At 36.3% G+C, this 22373-nt stretch overlaps 1 protein-coding gene across 12 annotated transcripts in view; it reads left to right on the top strand.

Annotated features, from left to right (window-relative positions):
- Positions 1-22373, top strand: part of USP40 (ubiquitin specific peptidase 40) — a 163478-nt gene that overhangs the window by 23217 nt on the left and 117888 nt on the right. For 11 of the 12 annotated variants that reach the window (XR_013173121.1, XM_077155459.1, XM_077155460.1 and 8 more), the window contains 2 exons: positions 4831-4926; positions 7778-7885. Coding sequence is in view for 11 of the 12 variants with exons in the window: in XM_077155459.1 (XP_077011574.1) it covers positions 4831-4926; positions 7778-7885 (204 nt within the window). In the remaining variant the exon portion in view is untranslated. The remainder of the gene's footprint in view (positions 1-4830; positions 4927-7777; positions 7886-22373) is intronic. The other variant, XM_077155467.1, reaches the window with a different exon arrangement.

Below are 22373 nucleotides of genomic sequence, written 5' to 3'. Positions count from 1 at the left end.
AAACACTAGCCTGATTGTTATTGTGAGGATATTTCATGGATTTAAACTATTAATCACTTGATTGCTTCAGTGGCTGATTATATCTATAATCAGCAAAGGAAACTCTTCTCAATAGTGAGACAAATCTCATCCAATCAGTCAAAGGCCTTAAAGGGAAAATTGATGAGTTTAGTAGTAAGAAAGAAGAAGTTCTGTCTCTGTTTCAGCCCGCATCTCCTGGGGAATTCATCCAAGCCTTCATCAGAGTTCCCAGTTTGCAACCTGCCCTAAGGGATTTGGTCTTGCCAATCTCCATAGTTATTTGGACCAATTCCTCTAATGAATCTCATAACATTTACATACATGCATATACATATGCATATATGCACACACACACACACACATTATAGATATATATACACAACCCTTACTAAACAGTGTGACGTAGGGGTTTTTTTCTGCTTTGGTTTCCACTTGTCCATTACCATTTATTGAATATCCATTCTTCCTCCACGAATCTATAATGACAAATCTTTAATATCAACAGTTCATTGATTTGTAAATCTGTTTTTCAGCTCTCTGTTTTCTTCCTTTGTTTGTTTTAATTCTATTCCTAGCAAATAACCACATTGTTAATTTCTGTAGCTTTATAGTAAATCATGTTATCTAGTAAGTCAAGACTCCCCATGTTATTGTTCAGGAGTGCCATGCCTGTCTTAACTTTTGATGCTTATGTATATATTTTTAGAATCAGTTTGTCAGCTTTTATACACACACAAAATAATGGGGCTTTGCATCTTCATATGTGAACAGGATAAATCTTTTCGTGTTTTAGAGCTTCTCTTATGTTTCATAAAAACAAAGTTTTATAATTTTCTCAAAAAAGAACTTGCAGTTCTGAGAGAAAGAACTGAGAGTCTGTTTCTTACTCTTTTAAATGAGAAAAATGGTAATATGTTACACATCAACTCAAAACCCTTAACCAGTTTTCTAAAAGATAATTAAAATATGTGTATATAAGAGTGAAATGTCTGTATATGCTTAGATCTTTAGAACCATTGCTAAGGAATGGTTACTCCATATGTGGCCATGTGGACTCTCAGCACCAGCAGTAGCCAAGAGGCACATTCTCTTTGTTGATGTTCAGCTTCCTTTTCAAAATATCTGTGTTTCTGATGTTCTATTTGTTATATTTGTGATCTATTGAGATATACATATATCCTGTAAAGTTTGGATATTTAACAAGTCAAACTGTTTTCTACCAAGAAAGTGTTTACCAGGAAGATGTTTTGTGGGGTATGCCTGTACCTTATTTATTGTTGTTGCTTTTTTTTTTCTGAACTTTTAAAATTTTTAAACTCTCTGTGGCTGCTGTTTTGAAGTATAGTTATTTTTACTATTATTGATTTTATGACTAATAATCTTGCTAAACCCTTTTATGTTGTAGACATCTTAGAAAAAGGCAGTTTTATTTCATCCTTTCCAGTCCTTTTCTGTTTCTTTTTCTTATATTACAGCTATGGCCCGATTTCTGGTTCTAAGTTGAGAAGTGATAGCTAGGTAAGCAACACTCTCACATGTTAGAGGATAAAACATGCAATAAAACACAAATGCTTGTGTCCATCTGCCAGGACAAGAGCTATTGGGCATATTCCCAATCACTTCATATTTGTATGAGCTGGTCCTTACCGTATTGCCTTCCTTCGAACTGCCTTCTTTCACTTTGAGTCTCCCATAGTAGAGAATTATTTTCTGGGGTAACCGTTCTCTTAAAGATGAAATGAAGCCTTTCATTAGATTTTGACAGAAGCTTGTGAATGAGTTTGATAAATGTTTATTTTGTTCATTTATTTTTTTTCTCTTTGCCTTGACCACTGCAATTCTTAATTATTTTCTTCCAATTGTGCCTCTATTTGATGTAATCTTTTTTCAATATTGCCATGTCCCTCTTCAGCTTTTAAAAAGTGCTTCCACCCTCTTTGCCAGTTCATCTTCTACCTCAGGAATTGTCTCTGCTTTCCTTAATATCTGCTACAGCATTTACTTTACCAGTTTCATGTTTTAAGCATTTTTCTAGCTGACAGTATTTATCCTCAGTGTTTTGATGCATAAAGTTTTTATTCGCAATTTCATTTCCAAGTTTATCATTCGGGTCATACACAGATGTAGCTTCACACTGTGAGGTGAGGTAGCATGTTCCAAGACTAATGGCTCTCTGCCACGTCTTCCTATTGGGTATGGTTTCTCAGACATCTCTTTGCAATTTTATGTTCATTTCTTCAGTGGACATCTCTTTGCAATTTTGTGTTCACTTCTTCAAAATTGATTAGTGGGTGGGCCACGGTGGCTCAGCAGGCAAAAATGCTTGCCTGCCATGCCAGAGGACCCAGGTTCGATTCCCGGTCCCTGCCTGTGTGAAAAAAAAATTGATTAGCTTCTTTTCCTCCTGTTGTGCTCTGCTAAAGCTGACAAAAAGCAATATACCAGAAATGGGTTGGCTTTTACAATGGGGATTTACTAATTACAATTTACAGTTCTTAGGCTGTGAAAGTGTCCCAACTCAAGGCATCAACAGGGAGATACCATACTCTGAAGAGAAGCTGCTGGTATCTAGGTTACCTCTGTCACATGAGAAGGCACATGGCCAACATCTGATGGTCCTTCTTTCCCTGATTTTGTTGCTTTCAGCTTCTGGCTTCAGTGGCTTCCTGTATTTCCTATGGTTCTTTTCTTAGCTTCTCCAGGGCTTTTCTCTGTGAGCTCTTCGTTTCATCTCTCAGCTATTGTATGTGTGTTATTCTCTAACAAAGGAATCCAGCAAGAGGATTACGTCCCACCTGCAACAGGTCTGCACCCACATGAATGGACTAACAGAACATGGCCTTTTCTAGGGTATATAACGTCGTCAGCTACTACACGAGCTCATAAAGATCTTCTCCCAGCTTTGTCTTGTGACTAGAGAGAGCAGCCAAACATTCTTACATTTGGCTTTGCTGTTTGAACTGTTTATATATGATTTCTTGGGACTCTGTTACTTTAGTAAGGTCTTCCTCATGGCTTAAAGAACAATTAAAAGATTGCTTTCCATTTATGCAAAGTATATTTGCTTTTTCATGGCTTCTGTCAAGCATTCTTCCTGTTTATTTTTGTTTTCATCTAACTGTTCTTTTTAAGAATCACTAACTTCTCATCCAGAGTTTGTAGTGTTCAAATAATGATTTTACTGCTTTAAGAATTTTAACTTCAGTAGGAACACCTACTGAACACTGTGCTTGTCTCTTTCTCTCCATTATGCTGAGTGATCTCTTGATCATAGAAACAAAGGATTCCAAGTATTATAGTAATAACCAGGCATTGTTCTCTCTGTCTATAGTTAAACAATTTCTTCTGCCCTTTTAAGGAGCTGTTTCCTGCATACATTGAGTCTTTTAATTAGGTGCTCTCTGTAAGGAATATATCTCATGACCAATCTCATGGAATTTTCCCTAGGTTAAGCCAACATTTAAGTCTCTCTTAGCACATCCAGAAGATGATCCCTTTCTTCTAGAATGGAGGCCATTAGCTATTTAAAATGTTGCATTTGGCTTTTAAAAAATCCTGTAAAGAGTCCCATTTCCTTCTCTGGGTCCTTTTGCCTCACTAATGGTTGGTTTCACTTGGAACATTTTCTTGTACATTTGAGGAAGTAGAGTAAAGAAGGCTTTGCAGCACCTTCTAGTAGGCAGCCCTGTGAGCAGTACCCACTGCAACAGCTTGTCCCCAGAAGTCCAGGGACAAGAGCAGGACTGAGATCAACTGCATGTTACTTCTAACAACTTGTCTGACATTGGGCTTGAGTGCAATCACTGGTGCCAGCCTCTCTCTCCCCTCCTATCATTGTTTGAGTCTCTTCTCCTCAGCCATAAATTTCGTTAAAGATTTTAAACACATTTATTATCATTTACCTGATCACTATGGTATCTAAAGATACCACAGTTCTAATTTGGCCATCTGCTAATTACATTTACATGTGGTCTTAGTATTTTAGATTGTTTGTTTGTTTTTTAAGAATATAATTGATGGGAATAATTTAACACCTGATTTCAAAGTGTAGCCTTCATCCTGGAAAAATTTGTGTCTATCTCTACCAAAGCCTGGGTCCCTTAGCAACATTAAAATGAAATCTTAGCCTAATGATTTGGGAGCCATACAGCTAGTATAACTTTGGACCGCAAACCCTATGAGGACCTACTGTGATTAGAGATTATTAGAGGAAATGTTTGTCCCCTTCATCCAGTGTCAAAGTTAAGGCATGTCAGTTCCTAATTGTCCTTTATTGTGGGATGAATTATTTTCTAGGTAACGCTTGTATTGAGGATGTAGCTCTTTGAAGTTTCCAGCTTTACTCTCGGGTCTATCATTCTGCTCTCACTTTGGGTAGGTCTTAGACTTTGAGTCTCATCTCCTGCCCTATGTGAACACCAACATGGAAGCTCGCTTATTCGCATGTCTGGGCAGCTGGAAGCCTCAACCTTGGATTTCCTCCCTGGATTCTCATTTCACTTTTTGTCCTCTGAAGATTTTCCTGAATCTATCTCAGAGGTGTTTTAAAAGATAGTTTTCTTAAAAAAAAAAAAAAAAAAAAAAGGTAAAGTTAGTTTTCTTTGTTCATTTTGTCTTCTTTATTTATTTTTACTTCATCCAGCATTTTTAGTCATTTTGCAGCACAAGGGAGGATTGTATCTGGATTGCCATGCCATATTTATTTCACTATTTCTTGATTATTTCTTTTTGTCTGTATTAACAGACATTCATTTTTGTTGATTGCATTTTAAGGGACTAGTGATAAAAACTGTTTTGTTTTCTTCCTAGGAGGAAAAAAGTAAGTCGTATGTGAATTTGGAAGATCTTCAAAATGAAGAAGAGATTGAGGATCCACTAATGATTCTAAAAGCAATCTTATTACAGGTAAAGTGTGGAGTGTATGTGCATATGTAATATTGTGTCATTGTAAGTAATTTTTTTTTGTATGCTATATGGTGGGGGTCACATTTCATTTTTTTTTCCATGTGATTGTCCTGTTATTGTAGCACCATTTGTTGAATTTTTTGGTGTGGGGGGCAGTGGGGGTAAAGGGGCAGGGAGTGCCCAGGCAGGAAATCAGGCCTGGGTCTCCCGCATGGCAGGCAAGAAGTCTGTCACAGAACTATCCTTGCACCCGCTCATTGTCAACCCTTTGATATATATTCTTTGCATTCTGTTTTCCTTATGTTTATGTCCATATATTAGGATTGAGTACCGATTTTTTTGGTTATTGTTTTAAATTGAATTGGGATTTACTGTGCCTACTATTTTACAGTTTACTGTTTTACCATATAATTCTTTTAATGTGTTTAGGACCTGAAGTTTTGTACCCTTTTGTATTCCTGGTATTAATAATACCTCAAGTATATAACTTTTAATGTTTGCTTAGTGTATGTACCCTATTGTAAACATCTTAGGTCTCCTTTCATTTACTTATTCATACTTAATAGATGGTTTTTCATTCTTCCTACTAGGGACTAGGATTTTTCATTCTTCCTGCTGTAGCCACATCTTGCTCCCTTCCCCCCTTTTTTCTTTTTTGCAGATTTATTGAGATACATTCACATGCCAAACGAACCATCTGAAGTACACAATCACTGACTCTCAATATCATCACATGGTTGTGCACACAACCCCATGATCAATTTTAGAACATTTTCATTACTCCAGAAAAGAAATAAAAATAAAATATAAAACCCAAATGCTCTTATACATCCCTGTTTTTAACCCACAGTGTTGGTGTAGTAGATTTGTTACTATTGATGAAAAAGTATTAAAATATTACTATTACCTCAACTCCATAGTTTGAAGTAGGTACATTTTTTTCCCCGTAAACCCATCAATTTGGGATACATTTGTTCTAATTCATAAAAGAAGTTTTTTGTCTTTATACAGTTAGTCATGGGCATTTCTACCACAAGAGTTACTTTGTTATACATTTCCGTGTTTTAACCTCCAACTTTCTGGTGATATACATGCTCTCAACTTCCACTTTCCACCACACTCACATACCACTCAGCACTGTTAATTATTCTCACAATAACATGCTACCATAACCTCTATTAATTTCCAAATATTAAGTTCAACCTTTTGAATATTCTGTACATATTGAGCAGCTGATCCCCATTGTTTATCAGTTTACACATTATAATTAGTTCATATCAGTGAGAAAATACAGTATTTGACCTATTGTGTCTGATTTATTTCACTTAACATTATGTCCTCAAGGTTCATCCATGTTGTTGCATGCTTCAGGACTTCATTCCTTCTTACTGCTGAATAATATTCCATTGTATGTATATACCACATTTTGTTTACCCACTTATCTGCTGTGAACACTTGTTGTTGTTTCCATCTTTTGGCAATTGTGAATAATGCCTCTGTGAACATTGGCGTGCTGTTGTCTGTTCATGCCCATGGTTTCAGATCTGGGTTTATCCCAAATATCATTGCCAGGTCATAAGCCTATTCTATATTTAGCTTCCTGAGGAACCACCGAACCATCTCCCACAATGGCTATATAATTTTACATTCCCTCCAACAGTGAGTAAGTGTTCTTACCCCTTTTTTAAACTTGTTTATACTTTAAAACATTCAGGGAAGGCATTAGTGATCTCTTTTTTGGCACTTAAATATTTCTTCTGAAAATCTCACATAATATCAGGAAGTTGCCAAACCTTAGAATACTCTTTGAATACTGCTTTTAAAGTTGTTTACACCTTGCATATGGGAAGGAGCAGAACTAAGATTTTTTTTTTCACATTTCAAATATTTTATTTTTTTGTTCATATAGTATGACGTTTTCTAAAGATCCCATAACATGATATATCATGCAGAAGAAAAACTAAATATTCAACATAAACTGGTCCCCCCACACCCTCATACACACAAACTAAAAAAAGAAAAAGAAAACCCTCATTCCTCAGTAAGGAAATAATGTTTGCACTATTTTCTGTAACACCAGCCAAGATGTGCACAAGCAACAGAAATAGAAAGCATTTGCTAAAATATTTGTAATAAATACTTATGTACAAAAATTCACAAAAGACAAGTTCCCCCTTGAAGCAGAGCACATGGCAGTTGACACTGGAATAGTTCAAACCACTGGCTGAGATTATAAGCCATGTACTGATCCAGAAGAAGAAAATTACATGTGGTAAAAATTTGCAGTTTGAACATTAACATTTCCAAAATTTGGCAACATTTTTTTTTAATTATGAAAATTATGTAAAGAAGAGGTATGTTTTAAATTGATTTATGTGCAAAACTCCATGTCATGCAAGGTCACCAAGCACGGGGATTTTTCTCTCACAGAGCCCAAGATATGTAGCACTCAGTTGAAGGAACAGCCATGGCAGGCAGGTATGCACAATTTATGATTCATTCACCTTGATTCAACCTGCCCTTTTCCACTCATGATTACAAAACCAGTTAGTAATCTTTTTTTTGGCACATTAAATATTTTTTCTAAAAATCACATAGTATCAGGAAATTGCCAAACCTTAGAATATTCTTTGGATACTGCTTTTTAAGTTTTTTGCACTTTGCACATAGAAAGTAGCAGAAATAAGTTTTTAAACTGCTTTAATCCACTTTTTAAAACAAATTTATTTTGTAAAAATTATGGTTAATCCACTTACACAGTTTTTGTTATAGGTGTACTTAATTAGATATAATCCTATTTGTCCCTGTGCAATCAAATTTTTCTTAAATGACTTTGTGTTTCTTTCATAAGGAGGAGAGTAATCTAATTGCTGTTGACCAGCTGGGCCAGAAGCTCTTGAAAAAGCTAGGAACGTCTTGGAACAAGAAGTACAGAAAACAGTATGGAACACTGCGAAAGGTAATTATATTAAGTCCTGTTCCTAGGAAATCATTTTATTATAATCCCAGCAACACAAATTGTTCTGCAGAAGAGTATATAAAATATGTTGAAACAGTCCTCACCCTCATCAAGATGGTGGAATGAGATTCTTCAGGCTCTGTTCCCCACAGAATCTGTGAACAGTTAGCAAGAACTGGCAGAAATATCTTTCTTAGGACTCCAGAAAATAGTTAAAGAACTTGAGTAATAGAGTGAGCACTGAATCAAGAATAAAAGCTTCTTAAAAGTGGTAGAATTTGTGGCAGTCTGGATGGCCCCTTATCTACCACTCATCCTCTTGGCCCAGAGGCAGCCCATACTCCCAGTGCAGATCCCTGGTCCTGAGTCCAGAGGGAGCAGAGTAGCCCTTGTGTACATGCTGGGAGCATGTATGTGTAGCCCAGTCTGTCTAGTGGTAGCCTGAGGGACTTCCTCTCCCAGAAACTGCCTTTCATGTAAAACGCAGCTCAGAGAGCTCATAAATGTGCTACCAGGGGATTGCTGACTATTGGACCTACTGTGCAATGCTCAGGACCCTGAGGAAGCAGTTTCCTAGGGGAGAGAAAATATTTGTAACTGTGTAAACAGGGATATTTATAGGTCTCTCCCCAACACCCCCACAGCCCAGACAAGACACATTCACAGAAAAGATCTGGGAGGCCCATATGCTTTGGCCTGGAGCTATTCTCTTACCACCTATTGTACGGATAAGTCCTGAAGGAAAGCACTTGTGCAGTTTTATTCACAAAGACCAGGGAAGGTGTTTTCTTTTCTCCTTTCTTTTATTTGTCAGTTCTTGGCATTCAAGCAAAACTATAACGATAGCTGGATACTAGCTTAAGGAACAGACACTGAAGAGTCTAAATTTCAGCAGTAACACATTAAAAGATCAAATGCCCAGGTTTCAACAAACATACAAATAAAATAAAACATACAAATCAGAAGCAGTGGTCCAGGCAAAGAAGACTAAAGCATTAGAAATCAGCGATGAGGAGGATCAGACCTGAGACATACCAGGTGAAAACTTTAAAAGGTGGTCTTAAACAAACTTAAAGAACTAAAGGAAATCATTAACAAAAATATGAGGAAATCGGGAAAATGATAGATAAACATAAAGAGATATAAATCATGGAAAGGAATCAAATAGAGCCGAAGAACCATAGTGACGTAAATTTTAAAGCACCCTAGGGGCGTTCAACAGTAGATTGGAGCTGGCACAAGAAGAACAGTGAACTTAAAGATAGAACAAGTGAAATTGTTCAGTGTCAGGAATAGAAAGAAGAAAGAATGAAGAAGAGTGAGCAGAGGCTGAAGAACCTGTGTAATGCATCATCAAACCTAACCAAAATGCACGTTTTGGGAGTCCCAGAAGGAAAAGAGAGAAAGGGTCGGAGAAAATATTGAAGGAAATAATAGCTGTAAGCTTCCCAAATTTAACCAAAGACATGAATATGCACATCTAAGAGACTCAACAAACTCCAAATAGGATAACCCAACCAGACCCACTCTGCAGCATATTATAATCATACTGTTGAATGTCCAAGACAAGGAAAATTCTGAAAGGCCACAAGAGAGAAACAGTGTGTCATGTACAGCACATTTCAATAAAATTAAATACCGGTTTCTTGTCAGTACCGTGGAGGCAGGAAGGCAGGGGAATGTCCTGAAAGGAAAAAATTGCCAACCAAGAATTATGTATCCGGCAAAACTCATTCAAAAGTGAAAGAGAAATAACACATAGGAGTGATTTCATTAACATGGCAACATAAGACATCCCCTGAAAAAAATCCTCCTTGAAGATACAGCAGATATAAGGAGAAATGCCACTTCCTTTGAACTCTGGAGGATAGGGAATCAGAAAATGGGAAAAACATCCAGTGGGGAACTTCCATCACAGAGCAGCTGATCCTCTTTCCTTCCCCCTCTCTTGGTTCCTGCCACCAGGGCCAAACTATACAGAAACTCACAGCAATCAAATCACCATGCAGATACAGGCAGAGGACCCAGGAACTCAGAGATCCAGTGTGAATGAGCTGGTTTGAAAAAATTATGTATCCCAGAAAAGCTAAGTTTTAGTTCTGATCCAGTCTTACGGGGTCAGCTGTTTTTTAAAATCCTAATTCAATATTGTAGGGTGGAAACTTTTGATTATATTATCTCCATAGAGATACGTTGTACCCAACTGTGGATTTGACCTTCTGATTAGATGGATATATGACTCCACCCATTTCCAGGTGGGTTTCGATTAGTTTACTGGAGTCCTTTAAAAGAGGAAACATTTTGAAGAAAGCTCAGAGCTGACAGAGCAGAGCTAATGTAGATGTTTGGACATAGAGACAAAAATAGCCTGGGTGCTAAGCAAGGACACATGCAAATAGCCAGAACTTGCAGAGAAGAAATCTCTGGTCCCAACAGATGCTAACCTAAGAGATGAAACCCAGAGTTTTGTTCTGGAGTAGTTAAATGAATGCTCACAGATGCTTAGGGAGGAAACCACTGTCGTCAGAAGCTGGAAGCAAAATCAGGAATAAGGACCAGCAGACACCAGCCATGTGCCTTCCCAGATCACCCTTTCCTTGAGCCATGATAGCTTTCTCTTGAATGTGTCTTCTTAGGACATATTTATAACCTTAAACTGTAAACTTATAACTTATTAAATTCCCTTTATAAAAGCTGTTCCATTTCTGTATTTTGCATCCTGGCAGCTTAACAGATTAATACGATAAAACATAAGCCACTAAGGAGTGCTGTATAGAAAAGGGTGCCTAGGATGAGGGGGAATCTTGGCGGAACAGCAGCAGCCAACTGGTACACTTATTCAGCCCAGTTAATTTTGGTGGTATTCCCTAAACACAAAAAGACTTTGTGGGAATGACTCAACCTTCTGAAGTGGTCCCATCTGGCTCCTTGGGATGAAATAATCAAATAAGGAAGAAACTGGAGGTAGAAAAATCCTCACAGAGTACAAAAAGAAGTGGCACAGTTAAATTGAATTGAAAAACTGGGGAGTCCCGCTACTGAAAAGTGTAAGGAAAATGGGATGCTGAGTGAGGGAGAGAAATTAAATCATAGTAGCTGGGGAAAAAATTCTACACAAAAACAAACAGAACAGCTCAAGAACACCAGAGGAATGGAGGAAAGGAAGCTTTTTGCTGAAGATAAAGCAATTAGCCAAAAAAAAATGTGATCTTAATGATGGTACCACATATCCAAGGCAAGAATTAGGTGAAGACCTTCTTAACTAAGAGGGGGACTAGAGGAGTGAGATGAAATAACCTTTTAGTGGCTGAGAGATTTCAAACACAGTCAAGACGCTATCCTGGAAGTTATTCATATGCATTATATAGCTATCTTTTTAATTTATGGTATATTGGAGTGGCTGGAGGGAAGTACCTGAAACTGTTGAACTGTATTCCAGTTGCCTTTATTGTTGAGGACAGTTATATAATGATACAGTTTTTAAAACATGATTGTGTGATATTGAAAACCTTGTGTCTGATGCTCCTTTTATCCAGGGTATGGACAGATGAGTAAATAAATACAGACAAAAAATAAATAAATAATGGGGTAAAATAAACTGGATAGATTGAAATAGTAGTGATCAGTGAGAGGGAGAGGTATAAGGGATATGGGATTTATGAGCTTTTTATTTCTTTTTCTGGAGTGATGCAGATGTACTGAAAATGATCATGGTGTGAATACATAACAGTATGATGATATTGGAACATTATTTGTACGCCATGTATGGACTGTATATGTGTGAAGATTTGTCAATAAAAATATATTTTTTCATTTTTTTACATTTTTATTTTTTTTTAATTTTTTATTAATAAAAAAATTACAAGAAAGAAACACAAACATTCCCAGCACGTGCTCATTCCACTCTATACATACACTCAGGAATTCACAATATCATCACATAGTTGCATATTCATCATCATGATCATTTCTTAGAACATTTGCATCAATTCAGAAAAAGAAATAAAAAGACAACAGAAAAATAAAATGAAAACAGAAAAAAAATTTTACATACTATACCTCTTACCCCTCCCTTTCACTGATCACTAGCATTTCAAACTAAATTTATTTTAGCATTTGTTCCCCCTATTATTTATTTTTATTCCATATGTTCTACTTATCTGTCAACAAAGTAAATAAAAGAAGCATCAGACACAAGGTTTTCACAATCACACAGTCACATTGTGAAAGCTATATCGTTATACAATCATCATCAAGAAACATGGCTACTGGCACACAGCTTCACATTTTCAGGCAGTTCCCTCCAGCCTCTCCATTACATCTTGGATAACAAAGTGATACTTAGTGCATAAGAATAACTTCCATGATAACCTCTCTACTCTGTTTGGAATCTCTCAGCCATTGGTACTTTGTCTCATTTCACTCTTCCCCCATTTGGTTGAGACAGTTTTCTCAATCCCTTGATGCTGAATCTCAACTCATTCTGGGATTTCTGTCCCACGTTGTCAGGAAGGTCCACACCCCTGGGAGTCATGTCCCATGTAGACAGGGGGGAGGGTGGTGAGTTTGCTTGTTGTGTTGGCTGGAGAGAGGCCACATCTGAGCAACAAAAGAGGTTCTCTTGGGGGTGACTCTTAGGCCTAATTTTAAGTAGGCTGGACCTATCCTCTGTGGGGTTAAGTTTCATATGAACAAACCCCAAGACTGGGGGCTCAGCCTATAGCTTTGGTTGTCCACAATGCTTGTGAGAATATCAATAATTCAACTTGGGGAAGTTGAGTTTTTCCCCGTTCTCACCATTCCCTGAAGGGGACTTTACAAATACTTTTCCGCTCACTGATCAAATCACTCTGGTATTCATCAGGGCATCACCTGGACAAACCAACAAAATCTCATGTCCTAACAAAGTTCCATGTACTTAAGGTGTTCAACCAACTATCTACATAAGTTATATTAGGAGATGCACTAGTCAAAATATAAATTTGTACCAAATAAACATTTTTTGCTTTAGTCTCACACAAGTTGAAATTTTAAAATATTAATCACCATCTATTCTCAACACCCTGCAGTAATGACATTCTTTAGTTCTTCCTCATGCAAAAACATTTTTAAAATTTGTACATTTAGTCACTATCATTATACACTCTAGGAATTCCTAGATTATACCATCTCAATCTTTATTGTCTATCTTTCTTTGTTATTTCATTTATGCCGCAGCCCTCCTCCCTCTATCATTCTCACATGCAGCTTCATTCAGTGTTTTAACATAATTGTATTACAGTTAGGTAATATTGTGCTGTCCATTTCTGAGTTTTTATATTCAGTCCTGTTGCACAATCTGTATCCCTTCAGCTCTAATTGCCTCGTATCTTACCCTATCTCTATCTCCTGATGGTCTCTGTTACCAAGGAAATATTCCAAGTTTATTCACTAATGTCAGTTCATATCAGTGAGACCATACAATATTTGTCCTTTTGTTTCTGGCTAATCACACTCAGCATAATATCCTTAGGCTCCATTCATGTTGTTACATACTTCATAACTTTATACTGTCTTACAGCTGCATAATATTCCATCGTATGTATATGCCACAGTTTGTTTAGCCACTGGTTTGCTGATGGACATTTTGGCTGTTTCCATCTCTTGGTAATTGTAAATAATGCTGCTATAAACATTGGTGTGCAAATGTCCGTTTGTGTCCTTGCCCTCATGTCCTTTGAGTAGAGACAGCATATAGATGCGTCCTGTTTTTTAATCCATTCTTCCAGACTATGTCTTTTGATTGGGGAGTTTAATCCATTAACATTCAGTGTTATTACTGCACGGGTAGTACTTTCTTCTACTATTTTGCCTTCTGGATTTTATATGTCATATCTAATTTTCCTTCTTTTTACCTTTATTCATAGTCTTCCTTTCTACACTCTTCTCCACACATCTCTCTTTTGTCTTCGTATCTGTTTCTAGTGCTCCCTTTAGTGTTTCTTGCAGAGCTAGTCTCTTGGTCACAAATTCTCTCAGTGATTTTTTGTCTGAAAATGTTTTAATTTCTCCCTCATTTTTGAAGGACAATTTTGCTGGATATAAAATTCTCGGTTGGCAGTTTTTCTCTTTTAATAATTTAAATGTATCATCCCACTGTCTTCTTACCTCCGTGGTTTCTGCTGAGAGACCTACACATGGTCTTATTGGGCTTCCCTTGTACGTGATGGATTGCTTTTCTCTTGCTGCTTTCAAGATTCTCTCTTTCTCTTTGACCTCTGACATTGTGATTAGTAAATGTCTTGGAGTATGTCTATTTGGATCTGTTCTCTTTGGGGTATGCTGCACTTCTTGGATCTGTAATTTTAAGTCCTTCATAAGAGTTGGGAAATTTTCAGTGATAATTCCTTCCATTAGTTTTTCTCCTCCTTTTCCCTTCTCTTCTCCTTCTGGGATACCCACAACACGTATATTCGTGTGCTTCATATTGTCTTTAAATTCCCTGAGTTCCTGCTCACATTTTTCCATTTTTTTCCCTATATTTTCTTTTTCTTGCCAGATTTCAGATGTTCCATCCTCCAGTTCACTAATCCTATGTTCTGTCTCTCGAAATCTACCATTGTAGGTTTGCATTGTTTTTTTCATCTCTTCTGCTGTGCCTTTCATTCCCATAAGTTCTGTGGTTTGTTTTTTCAGACTTTCAATTTCTTATTTTTGTTCTTTCCTTGCCTTCTTTATATCCTCCCTCAGTTCATTGATTTGGTTTTTGATGAGGTTTTCCATGTCTGTTCGTATATTCTGAATTAATTGTTTCAGCTCCTGTATGTCATTTGAATTGTTGGTCTGTTCCTTTGACTGGGCCATATCTTCAATTTTCATAGTGTGATTTTTTATTTTTTGCTGGTGTCTAGGCATTTAATTACCTTAATTAGTTTATTCTGGAGATTGCTTTCACTTCTTTTATCTAGGGTTTTCTTGCTGGATGAATGTGTTGTCTATCTGTTCTTTGATATTCAGTTCAGCTTTATCTGGACCTCTAGCTTAAGTTTTGTTTAACAGAGGAGAATTTTTTAGTTCTTATTTTCTTGTTTCTTGCCCTGTTTGTATGGTGCCTCCGCCCCCCCCCCCCCAAGTAGGGGCTAATTAGATATTATAGACCCCAGCCAGATTTTCCCAGACCAAACTGGCCTCCTATCAGGAGGAAAGAGTCACCTGTGTTGGTTTTCCCTAGGGTGAGATCCAGCAGGTTGAAAGACTTTCCTGTGAAGTCTCTGGACTTTGTTTTTCGTATCCCCAAGTGTGTGGCGCTTGTCTGCCTGCAGGTCCCACCAACGTAAGATGATGCAGTACCTTTAACTTTGGCAGACTCTCCCTGCTGGGGGCGTGGTGAAAACAGAGGAGAGGTTGTAGGCTGGTTTTAATGGCTTCAAATTACCAAGCCCTGGTGTTTGAATTCCTTGAGGGAGGGATTCCACCTGAGTTGGGCTTCACCCCTCCCCCGGGGAAGGCACAGGCTCCAGACAAGCCCCCAAAAGAGCTCACTTCTGCCTATGCCTGGGGCAGTTGCAACCTGAGAAGCCCTGCCGCTATATCTAAACGCAGTCAAGCCTTTGTAGAAACACAGCCACAAAAACCTCTGTTTCCTTCTTCTTTTCCTTTTTTCTTTATCCGTCAGCCCTGCCCCCTTGGTGCTGGGGCAAAAATGAGCAACCTCCCCTTTGACCAGGTTCACCTGAGCTGGGGTCCTATTTTTAGTGTCAGAATTTGTTAATTAATTCCAAAGTCGGCCTTTAGTGGGGCTCAGGCCCTGCTGCTGGTAAAGTCTCTTTCCTTTCCCCTCTGGAAGCAGCCTGTGGGGGAGGGGCATCAGCTGCCACCGCTTTGGGAACTCACGATTCTGGGGGTGCTCACAGCTGGTCCAGACTGGGGTACGCTGTGTGTCCAGTCACTGATGTAGCCCCAGGAGCTCTTCTGTATTGTTTCTGGTTATTTAATAGTTGTTCTGGAGGATGAACTAAAATGCACACATTGTTAAGCCGCCATCTTGACCCGGAAGTCAGCAATAGTTTTTTCAATAAAAATATTTTTAGAAGAAGATGAAGAAAAGCTGAAAAAATCTGATCAATTAAAATTTGGGGTATTTTAAATCCTAGACAAGAGAGAGGTGACCTTCTAATGTTTACTCATCAAGATAATCATATACCTAAACATCAGCAAAAAAATTATAAGCCTTACTAAGAAACCAGAAGATTTGACTCAGCAGAACAAAAAAAAAAATTCAGAGGAGATGGAGTTTGGAACAACTAATCAAAGGAATGATAACAAATTAAATCAATTCAAGGAGATGAAGAAGAATATGCATAAAGAGATAAAGAATATTAAGATAATGTGCGAGCGTACAGAAGAGTTTGAAATTATGAAAAGAAACCTAAATTATGGAGATGAAAGGCACAATAGTGGAGATTACAATAAAACACTAGAGGCATATAACCGCAGATTTGAGAAGACAAAAGAATGAATCAGGGTGGGAGATGCGGACAATCAAATCAATCAGAACAGGTAGAGAAAACAATAGAAGAAATTGAGCAGTTCTCAGGCATTTGAGTGACAGTATGAAGAGCACAAGCATATGTGTCATGGGTGTTCCAGAAGGAAAAGGGGCGGAAAGACTATTTGTGGAAATAATGACCAAAAATTTCTTATGACAGACATAAATACACATATCCAAGAAGTGCAGCATACTCCAAAGAGAATAAAGCCTAATAGACCTGTTCCAAGACACATACTAATCGAAACATCAGATGTCAAATATAAAGAGAGAAATCTAAAAATAGCAAGAGAAAAGCAATTGGTCACATACAGGTGATCTTCAGTGAAATGAAGTGCCAATTTCTCATCAGAAACCATGGAGGTGAGAATGCAGTGGTATGATGTATTTAAGGTACTGAATGAAAAAACTGCCAGGCAAAAATTCTTTATCTGGCCAAACTGTCTTTCAAACATAAGGGAGAATTTAAAATATTCACAGATAAACAGACTGAGAAAGTTCATCCACAAAAGGACTGTGTTATGAAAATTAATAAAGGGAGTTCTGTAGGTTGGAACAAAAGCCAGAAGAGAGTAACTTGGAACAGTGTGAGGAAATGAAGATACAGAGAATAGGTAGGCTATAGAAGCGAAGTTGGCATATTTTCAAATCAGAAACGAATCCATCAGATAAGTCACAAAAGATCAACTGTACAGATAAGGAAGTTGCAGTGAAGGAAAAGAGAGGCAATAAACAGATAGATATGACATATAAAAACCAAAGGAAAAAATGACTAAAGTAAGTACTGCCTATACAGTGATAACACTGAATATTAATGGGTTAAATTCCCCAATCAAAGCACACAAGTTGGCAGAATGGATAAAAAGGCATGATCCGATTATATGTTGTTTACAAACCACCTTAGACCTAAAGACACAAATGTATTGAAAGTGAAAAGTTGGAAAGAGATATTCTGTGCAAAGGATAATAAAAAAAAGAACTAAGGTTGCTATATTAACATTGAACAAAAGAGAAAATCAAGAAAAAAATTAATTTACAGTGGCAACTAAAAGAATAAAATATCTAGAATAAATTTAACCATGATGTAAAGGTCTTCTACACATAAAACTACAAAACATTGCTAAAAGAAATGAAAGAAGACTTACATAAATGGAAGGACATTCCATGTTCATGGGTTAGAAGACTAAATATCATTAAAATGTCAATTTTATGCAAAGTGTTTTACAGATTTAGTGCAATCCCAATCAAAATTCCAACAGCCTACTTTGCAGAAATGGAAAAGATGATTATCAAATTTATTTGAAGGGTAAGGAACCCTGAATAGCAAAAACTGTCTTTGAAAAGAAGAAGTAAAAAAAGACTCACATGTCCTGACTTTAAAACCTATTACAAAGCTACATCAGTCAAAACAGTATGATAATGGTACAAGGATAGATATCCAGTAGAATCTAATTGAGAGTTCAGATATAGACCCACATATCTATGACCAGTTGATTGTTTATAAGACAACAAGTCCTCTCATTTGGGGAACAATAGTCTCTTCAACAAATGGTGCTGGGAGAATTAGCTATCCATATGCAAAAGAATATAAGAAGACCCCTGTCTCAAACCATATACAAAAATTAATTCAAAATGGACCTAAGACATAAATGTAAGAATCAGGACTACAAAACTCCTAGAAGAAAATGTAGGGAAGCATCTTCAGGATCTTTTGTTAGAAAAGGATTGCTTATGCTTTACACCCGAAACACAAGCAACAAAAGAAAAGTAGACAAATAGGACTGCCTCAAAATTAAAAACTTTTGTGTCTCAGAGCGCTTTGTCACAAAAGTGAAAAGAAAGCTACTAGATGGGGGGGAAATATTTGGAAACCACGTATCTGATAAGAGTTTAATACCCAGAATTCATAAAGAAATACTACAATTCAACCAAAAAAAACCTACAAATAACCAAATTAAAAACTGGGTAAAACACTTGAATAGACATTTCTCCAAAGAGCATATACAAATGGCTGAAAAGCACTTGTAATGATGCCTTGCATCACTAGCTATTATGGAAATGCAAATCAAAACATGAAATACCATTCGATACCAACTAGAATGGCTACTATTCAAAAAGCAGAAAATTTTAAGTATTTGAGAGGAAGTGGAGAAAGAGGAACCCTCATTTGTTGTTGGTGAGTATGTAAAATGGTGTGGCTGCTGTGGAAGACAATTTGGCTGTTCCTAAGGAAGCTATGTATAGAATTACCATACAACCCAACAATCCTGCTACTACGTATATACCCAAATGAATTGAAAGTAGGAACTTGAACAGATATTTGTACATCAGTGTTCACAGTGGCATTATTTACAGTTGCCCAAAGATGGAAGCAATGCAAGTGTTCATCAGCTGTTACCTAGATAAACAAAATGTGGTTTTTACATGTGATGGAATATTACTCAGCTGTAAAAAGGGTTGATATCCTGGTGTATTTGATAACATAGATGAACCTTGAGAACATTATGCTGAGTGTTACAAGCCAGACACAAAAGGACAAATATTGTATGATCTCACTAATATGATCTGATTATAACAAAACAACTTATAGAGTTAGAATCTAGAATATCGTTTAAGGATAGATTGTAGGTAGAGAATAGGGAGCTGATATTTAATTTGTATAGAATTTCTAATTAGATTGATTTATAAAGGTTTGGAAATGGATAGTGATGATAGTAGGCATTATGAGTGCAGTTAACAGCGCTGAATTATATACGTGAATGTGATTAAAAGGGAAAACTTAGGTCATATATGTTATTAGAATAAAAATCAAAAAATAAAACAACGCTTTAACATGGTGAACGCCATTACAGACAATGATATATAGTTAATAGTACAAATATAAGAATTCTTTTATGAATTATAACAAACGTATGACACTAATTCAAGGTGTTAATAATAGAGTGGTATATGGGAAAAATACACCTAATGTAAACTATGGGTGATAGTTAAAAGTACTACTTTAATAATTTTCATCATGTATAACAATGATAATTAGTGTTTAAAAAAAAATTACAATTATTTTAAATCATGCTATCATAAGTTGTAACAAATGTTCCACACCTGTGCAAGCTGTTGGTTGTGAGGCGGTTTAAGGGAATCCTGTGTTTTAGCATGATTGTTCCTGTATTTTATGTGTGATTGTTCTGTAAACCTATAACTTCTCTAGTAACAACAGCAACAACAAACAATTTAAGGAGAGATTAAGATGTTCCCAGATAAACAAAAGCTGAGGGAGTTCATTACCACTAGACTGGCTCTACAAGAAATGCTAAAGAAAGTTCTGCAGGTTGAAGGGAAAGGAAGGACAACAGACCACTTGTCAAAGTTGCATGAAGAGATAAAGATCACTGTTGAGGGTAATGACATGGGTCCTGCCAGTGCTATTGTATTTTCGCGTTCTAACTCTAAATTTACTAGCTACAGGATCTAAAAAGCAAACATAACTTGTAATGATAATCAGTGGTTTGGGACTCATAATGTAGGTATATATAGTATGTGGCAATAACTACATAAAGATGGGAGGATGGAGGGTTATAAGAACATGGTTTGTATATACTGTTGAAATTAAGTTGGTATCAAAGCAAACAAAATTTTGTTATTATAAATTTAGGATATTAAAGCCCCATGGTAACTACAAAGAAATTATTGGAGAATATGCAAGCGCGTAGAGACAAACATTAGAGTACAGGTTGCCAGAGGCAAGAGATGAAATAGAGTATTAATGTCTAATAGATTTAGGGTTTCTTTTTGGGGAGTTGGGAAAATTTAGGTAGTGAGAGGTGGTGAGAGTATTGCAAAATTGTGACTCTGATTAATCCCACTAAATGGTATGTTTGGGAGTGGTTGAGATGGGAAAGTTTATGCTATGTTTATTTCATCTCCCCCCCCAACCCCCACAGGAAAAGGAGCTACTAATGAAACAATGACAGTTAAACTCAGTACAAGATTTTGGGGATAGGATCTAGAAAGGAAGGAAAAAAGGCTCAAAGGAACGTTATTGAGCCATATGAAAATATTGGAATATAGATTTAAATCTTGATATCAATGTTAATTGCTTGAACTTGATAATGCACTTAAGGTGGTTATATAAATGAATATCCTTGTTTTTATAAAATGTACATGGCAATATTAAGTGTTCAGGGAGCGTGATATATACAACCTACATTCAAGTGTTCAGTAAATGAATCAAAAGATAGATGGACGTATAGAGAAAATAACATGGCAAAAAATTAAAATGGAAAATGTTGCAAAAAGTTAAAATTGATAGATATGGGTATCTGGGATAGGGGGTAAGAGTATGTTGGAGTTTCCTCTGTGTAGTTTATATTTTCTTTGTAACTCTTAAATTTGAAATGATTTCAAAATAAAAAGTTAAAAAACAGATAAAATCAGTATTTTTGTTTAAAGGTTGGAATTCAGCCATTAAACTATTTTATTTATTATAGACCCAAGAAGTAAGGAAACACAGGGAGGGGAGTGTTCTTGACCCCTATTGCTATTTTTCACAATAGCAAAAAAAAAAAAAGTTGTCAAACAAAATTCATACTTTAAAGCTTATCATTTTACTTACAGAAATAGCTTGAATTAATAGATATTCATTCAGATTTCATTTAATCTTTCTTTTACCCACAATTTTAATAAACTTAGTGATCTGGTTTAAACTGTAAGAATAGATGTGAAACTGATACTTCCAGAAATAAGAGATAACAACTTGACTGACAAACAAGCAAAATGACAGACCATTTAATACATATTTTGGAGTGTGATGATCCAGAGCTATTTCATGCAGGAGTGAAGAGCTTACAAACTTGAATAAGCATCTAAGTGTTGTTTTATTAAACCACAATTCATAAATGAGTTTTAGCTTAATGACCCTGTGTTCATAGAACATTTGAAGATTTTCATTTAAAATGAGTCAAAATGTCATAACTTTTTTTTTTTTGACATGGGTAGGCTCCAGGAATTGAACCAGGGTCTCCTGCACAGCAGGTGAGAATTCTGCCAGTGAGCCACCGGTACACCACTCAATATTTCATTTTTAAGTATATTAGCTGTGTAGGTTTACATACTTCTCAACCCCCACCAACTCATACTTCCTAAATTTGAGAAAGTTCCCTTTTATACCTAGTTTACTGATCATTTTTATTTTGAATGGAGGTTGAATTTTTTAAAATGCTTTTTTTATGTACATCTATTCATATGATCACATGGCTTTCCTCTTATTCTGTTAATGTGGTGAATTGGATTGATTGAATGTTTAATATTAAGCCAATCTTATATTCCTGGGGAATATCATGATATATATTTATATATTGCTATATTCAACTTACTATTATTGTATCAAGGGCTTTTGTGTCTATGTTATGAGACATGTTGGTCTGTACTTTTCTTTTTTTATTACTATCCTTCTATAAGATTTGTTCTGGACTCTTTTATAAGACATGTTGGGTTATATTCCCTATTTTTATATTCTCTGGAAGAGTTTCTGTAAAATTGGTTATTATTTCTTCAGTGCTTGGTAGACTTTAATGAAGCTGTTTGGACCTGGAATTTTTTTTTGTAAGATTTTAAAAAGTATCATTTTACTTTCTTTGATGTCAGGTTATTTCAATTTTCTATAACTTCTTATATTATTTTGGGAAGTTGTAGTGTTGTTTAAAGAATTTATCCCTTTTATCTGTGGTTTCAAATTTATTGGCATAAAGTTGTCTAAAATATTCCATATTATCCTTTTACTGACTGTGGGAACTTAAGTTATGTTCTCCTTTTTATTCTTGAGATTAATAATTTGTGTTTTCTAGCTCCCTTTTCCCCCATAAGTCATACTAGGAGGTTATCAAGTGTATTAAACTTTTCAGCAAACCAACTTTTGACTTTGTTGTTGTTCTAGTTTGCTAGCTGCCAGAATGCAATATACCA

This window comes from Tamandua tetradactyla, chromosome 3 (genome assembly GCF_023851605.1).
Source record: "Tamandua tetradactyla isolate mTamTet1 chromosome 3, mTamTet1.pri, whole genome shotgun sequence".
NCBI lineage: Eukaryota > Metazoa > Chordata > Mammalia > Pilosa > Myrmecophagidae > Tamandua > Tamandua tetradactyla.
Note: the sequence above shows the minus strand (reverse complement) of the source record. Positions and strands in the feature narration are given on the sequence as shown.